The sequence below is a fragment of the Cucurbita pepo genome, chromosome LG02 (assembly GCF_002806865.2).
Source record: "Cucurbita pepo subsp. pepo cultivar mu-cu-16 chromosome LG02, ASM280686v2, whole genome shotgun sequence".
Lineage (NCBI taxonomy): Eukaryota > Viridiplantae > Streptophyta > Magnoliopsida > Cucurbitales > Cucurbitaceae > Cucurbita > Cucurbita pepo.
In genome coordinates, this window is record NC_036639.1 from 14,127,504 (window position 1) to 14,133,621 (window position 6,118).

At 29.9% G+C, this 6,118-nt stretch overlaps 1 protein-coding gene across 1 annotated transcript; it reads right to left on the reverse strand.

Moving 5' to 3' along the window:
- Window positions 1-668: 668 nt before the first annotated feature.
- LOC111789294 (protein indeterminate-domain 7-like) lies at window positions 669-3,183 on the reverse strand. Its single transcript, XM_023670013.1, has 5 exons — window positions 3,032-3,183; window positions 2,801-2,879; window positions 2,458-2,652; window positions 1,933-2,332; window positions 669-1,636 (listed from the first exon to the last, which is right to left on the reverse strand). The coding sequence occupies exons 3-5, from the start codon at window positions 2,648-2,650 to the stop codon at window positions 712-714; spliced, it is 1,518 nt and encodes a 505-aa protein (XP_023525781.1). The 5' UTR covers window positions 2,651-2,652; window positions 2,801-2,879; window positions 3,032-3,183; the 3' UTR covers window positions 669-711.
- Between the last annotated feature and the right edge of the window lie 2,935 nt (window positions 3,184-6,118).

Here is a 6,118-nt window from a genome sequence, read left to right on the forward strand (position 1 = left end):
TTCTTTAAAAGTTTTTTTTTTTTTTTTTAACTAAAAAATGTTTTAAATAATTGTTTTAAGTACACATTAATTATTATGCTAAATTTACTTTAGTAAAAATTGAAATCTCTTAACCTTGCTCAAATTGGTGGAAGATATTAAATGAAAATTAAAATTCTAACTATATATATATATAAAATATATGAGGTTTTCCCTTTCAAGTTGTCTAGCTACCAAGTATATTAAATTGTGACCTTATAAAATAGAAAAGATGACTCAAGATATCATTGAATATCATTGTGACCTTATTAAATTGTGACCCTATGTATCATATATTATGAAACTCCAATTAATGAGCCTAGCTAGGGTTTCTAAGCTTCAAAATGGTTTTTATTTTTTAAATAAAAAAATTGAATTAAGAAATACCAAAAGGATGGGTTTTCACAACTAAAGTATTATACATTGAAATCTATATATATATATATATAAACACATAGAGAGAATATTATGATCCAAAAATTCCTAATTCAAGAAGTGGTGGTCCTTTCCCTTAGGAAAAAAAAGACCCCCTTGTAAAAGAAACTGAAAAAAAATTCAAAAATATATTTCATAATCTAAACCCAAAAGGGAAAATTATAAAATAATATAATTCTTTTTTTTTTTTTTTTTTTTTTTTTTTTTTTTTTTTNGTTCTGGTTCATCCATACCAAGCCATACCATACCACAAATTGTCTAACCTTGCCAGCTGGGTTGGTTTCGAATTTGAGTTGGAGGGGTTTGACCAGCACCACCATTGATGCAATTTCCATAACCAGCAGCTGCAATATTACTCAAAAACTCAGTGTGAGACATTGCTCTAAGCCCCAAAAAGTCTCTTGTACTCAACCCTTCACTTGCTGGGTTGTCGTTAAAAATCTCATCTTTCTTCAACATCCCTCCAAATTCATCTATTTCAAAAGAAGCCCCTTCAAAGGCACTTGGAGAAAAGGTGGTGTTGTTGTTGTTGTTCATGAAAGTGGTTTGAACAAGTGTTTTGTTCCTGTAGAGTGGCAGTGCAGGAGAAAGGCCTGGACCAGCTTCAGTACCCATCAAGACCTGATTCTGGTTGTCACGTGAGGAGGAGGAGGAGGACAAGTTAAGGCCAAAATTACAAGTTGCATTATTGGTGGTGGCAGACGAATCAGACACGTGATGATCCTGAGAGTGTTGGGGCCTGATTATTGTGTGTGGTGCCTCTGCATTATTGTTGCTGCTCATCGTAGCTCCCATTTGAGCTGCTTTCTGCAGAAGTGCTGTGGCTGACATGTGCGGAGAAGGGGAAGAAGAAGCAGTTGGAAGATTAAGAGACGTCTGCCCAAGATGATTAGGGTTAATGATGAGGTGATTAAGGTCTTGATTATGATTAGCCAACCACGGGGGAATGAAATTGGTTGAGCTTTGTGGATTTTGGTGCTCTTTTTTTAGGGCAAACGAGTTGATATCCAATGGGTTGAAGTGGGTTTGAGGTTGGAAGTTGAAGTGAGAGATTGAAGAAATTGGATTGGGAAGTAGTGGAGGGTTATTATTGGTCATAAGTATTGGGTTTGCTGTAATGCTTCTTGCACTTTCCTCTGCCAAAGCATCACAAAATGCTCTGTGGGTGATGAAACTGTCCCTCCTGATCATAATAAAAATAGCCCATGAAATCAAAAACATTCCCAAAATGCCAAAATTTCTCTTTCATTCTCTAAATGAGATGAAGAAGAAACATAGCTTTAGACCAAATTCTTGTTTCGGGTCTTAGACTATATTGAATACATTAAAAAGGAGAGGTTCTTACCGAATAACATTCTTAACATGTTATCAGAGCTTCGCATCATTCTTAACGGAATAACATGGAATATGATATTTTGATTAAATTTATAATTGAAACTAATAATAATAATAGGGAGGGTAAAAGATAAGAGTAGTTACCTTGAGAAAAGGGTTCCACAGTCACATCTGTACTCTCTAGTGCCACAAGTCTTAGAATGAGCTTTCCAATCTGATTGAACTGCGTACCTCTTAGAACACTTATCACATTTCCATTTCTTCTCACCGTGCTTTCTGCTAAAGTGCTTCTTGATTCCTGTCAAGTCCCCGAGAGCCCTCGATGGATCATGATGAACACAGCTTGTTTCTGGGCACACATACACCTTCTTCCTTATCACCTCTTTGTTCGCTCTTGGCTTCAGCTTCCATGGCAAATTGTGGCCTCTCCTATGAAGCTGAAGATTCTGATCTCTCTGAAACCCTTTGTTGCAGATCTCGCATACGAATCTATTCGTCGCCATCAGCGTCTTCGGTGATAAAGCTACCACCTCCGCATCTGGGTCTGTCACCAAATTCAACCCAATCAATCAATCTATCGGTTAGAAATCACGAATCCACACAATAGTATGATATACGTCCTCAGATCCGTCAATGAAAATATCACAAATATAATTTCAATTAACAAACCTGGATTTCCGGGGAGGTTTCTTTTCCTTTTTGGTGGTGGTGGAGGGGCAGAAAAGTAATTGCCACCGGAGTAGTTCGTCGGAATCTGATCGGAGCGGTTGCCGGAGCAGGAACTAGCTTCACCTGAAGCTGAAGTTAAATTGGACAAATTTTCCTCCATAGCTTGAGCTTGAAACAACAAACTTTTGATCATCCCTAATATATATATTATATAATTCAGTAAAACCCAGAAAAAATAATTAAAAATCAGATCGGAAAGATGATGAACTGAAGAAAAGAAAGGCCTTGAACAGTCATCTTATTTGACTGTGTTTCTGCGTATAAATTCAGTTCAGAAACTCACCAAGCTTTGAATTTGAATGTTGTGCTGAATTTGGCAGTCACCCAAGAGACAATTTTGAAACTTTCTTGTTTTTGGGTTTCTAAAGGCTCATAAGAAACAAGCTTTACATAAATATATATATATATATGCATGAAAGTGAGAATAAATAAAAACTGATAATTTCAATGAACAAACAAAAGAAAAAAAAACAGAAACCCAGAAATTATCAAATAAAAAAAAAAAGAGGGTTACCTTCAAAAATTTATGTTGTGGAAATGATAATGAAAACAAGTCTGAAAGACAATGGAAAAAACCAAACACAGGCAAAGGAATTGAAGCCTACGGCTGGCAAAACCCTTGATGTTGCACTTTCTGTCTTTTCCTTTGTTCTTTTTTTTTCTCTCTCTCTTTTACTTTCTTTATAATTATTGCCTTAAATTCTTTTCTTTTCTTTTTTTTCTTTTTACAAAGTTTTGAAATTTTTCTCTCTCCTTAAATTCCCTTTTCTTTAATTTCTCTAAAAAAAAAAAAATAATAAATAAATAAATAAATAAAACTTTCCTCTTCTGTTTCTCTCTCATAAAAGTGAGCAACTAGAAGAAAAGCCTGTCTTGGTAAAAAGAGAGTATCATTTTGTATATACCTTAGAGTTAGAGAGAGAATATTATTTTTTCAAATTTTTTTAAATTTCTAGAGAGAGAAAATGGTAATTTTATTATTATTATTATTGCAATTGCAATTGTTCTCTGTTTAGATCCATGATGGGGAATGAGTAGATCCTTTTTCCCAGCTTTTTTCTCGAATTACTGTGGCATGATTGATCCACTGATTATAAGATCAAAAGCTTCCATCATTTTAACCATAAATTCTTCCTCTAATTTTCACTTATAAAAAAAAAAAAAAAAAATTTATTTAAAGTTGTTTCCGAGGGTGGAGCCAACAAGAAAATTAGGGTTTTTATTAAAAATAATAATAAATAATTATATAAAAAGTTAAGTATTTTAATTTACCCCTAATTTTCTTTATAAATTTTTAAAATATAAAGATTATATAAGTTTTGAATTTGTCTATAAAAATTTATAAGGTCAAAATGTCTTCTAGTTACTAGTGACTAGATATTTGTTTTTTTAGTTCACCATATTTGGTATTCTTTGCTATTATCGACTAATTATCATAAAATATTATTAATATTTTATTGGGGGTTAAATTATTTAATGACATAATCCATTCTTGGGCTGCTACTTTTTATTATTATTATTATTTAGTAATAATCTACTTGATAATTTAATAGTTACAACTTTCGTTAGTTATCGAAAAAAACTGAATTTTATATTTTCCATTTAAAATTGAAAGTATTCTGCCATGAAAATGAGTTGTAAAATAAGAAAAGTTGGCGAAGACGACGACGCATTGAATTCAGTTTGACTGCATGCATGTCCTTCTCAAAACAATTGGTACATTACTGACTTTTTTGTGTTACTATTTTGATTTTCCTACTCATTATATTCCAAAAAAAAATTTTAAAAAAAAAAAAAAAAAACTCTCTTTTCCCCCCTTTTCAGAATAAAATTAACAACCATATATTAAAATAAAAAAATTCAACAACATATGGTCAAAAAAAAAATTTGAAAAAAAAAAGTTTTTCATCCAAATGGAATCTGACTTGTCACATGGGGCTACATAATGGTTCTTCTCTTCTCAACCATAATACTCAACTAAATAGTAAGCTTTGTATTACAAGAGATTAAAAAATTGAATTTTCTATATCTCGTTCCTGAACTCATAAAAGACTAAGAAATAAGTTTAAAATGACCACGTTTACAATAGAGAGGAAGAAAACGTCTTATTTGCTAAACACTCTACTATCTGATTTGATCTCTACAATTGAATATGGTAGGAGAGTTCATGAATCTCAGCTATCCGATTATCTATTTCAATTGTGTCAAGACATTTCGTAAGTTTTTTTTTAGTATATGATCTCCTGAAAATAAGTATGAAATTTTTTAATATGTTGATTTTATTTAATTATTTTTACCATAAGGAGTCAATCCATACCATATATATATACATATATAAAAATCTTTTGGGTTAGTTTTAAGTCCACTAAATATCAATGGTGGATGACACGTAGACTATATAAGGTTAAAATGGGAGAATAAAATTACAACTTTATAAAGAGAAATAGTGTGTGAATTTGAAATTATTTTGTTTTTATTATGAAGCCATCTCTTCTTAATATAGTAGAATCTTTAAAAGGTTCATTATTTTCTATAGCCAAAACTCCTTTTGAATTGGGTGAAGATGTCACTTTATAGTATACATCCAAACTTAGTTTTAAATGACATATATATATATATATATATATATATTCAAAGGTTCAAATATAGTCATTGTATTTTTTTTTTATTTATCTTAAAATTATTGTGAAGTTAATTTTTATTTGACTAACCAAAATAATAATAATTTTAATTTAAGAAAATATAAAAAATAATATGAATATAAGTGTTTTTTTAGGTAAGAATAAATCATTAATGATTAAGAGACTAAATTTAAATTTGATTAAAAATACAATAAAATGATAAATTAAGAGAAGGGTACCAACAAAATAATAGTAAGTCTCAAAATTATATTTTGATATGACATTATCTAAAATTTGGTACGAAGAAGAAATACAAAAGAACCCTAAAAGTATATAGTTGAATTAAACACAGATCTATGGGATGGGGAGAGGAACATTAATTTGTAAATTTGTTTGGGGATCCCTTTCAAAGGACCTATGTGTTCCCTCCAAAACTTAGGAGAAAATGGTCATTTTATGTATGAAAAATAATTATTTTTTTTATGGGTTTTGTCATTTTCTTGTTTTATTCTTACAATGATTTTGTTTTTGAAAACCATAGCATTGGCTAGACCAAAAGTCTTCCCACCTCATCCACACCTCTAATCTCATCATAATTTTATTTTTTCTTTTATTTTTCTTAATAATAATATTTATTCCTCCACATTTCTAAATTAATTTGATAACGATTTTATTTTTATTTTTAACTTAAAAATGTGATTCATCCTATTTTTTGAGTAAATATTTTAAATCCAAAAATAAAAATTTCCTTCTTAATTATTTAATTAAAATAAATAAATATATATATACATGGTTTGCATTCTTTAAATTTGAAAAATAATTGAAAGTGATTTTTTAAAAATATACCAATAAAATTTTAATTTTTTTAAAAATACATATAAAGAGAAAACAAAGTTTGAACTTTTAAAAACATAAAACAAAACAAAAAAGGAAATCATTAAGAAAAAAAAAATAAAGGCTTAATAATTTAGAAAAAAAAA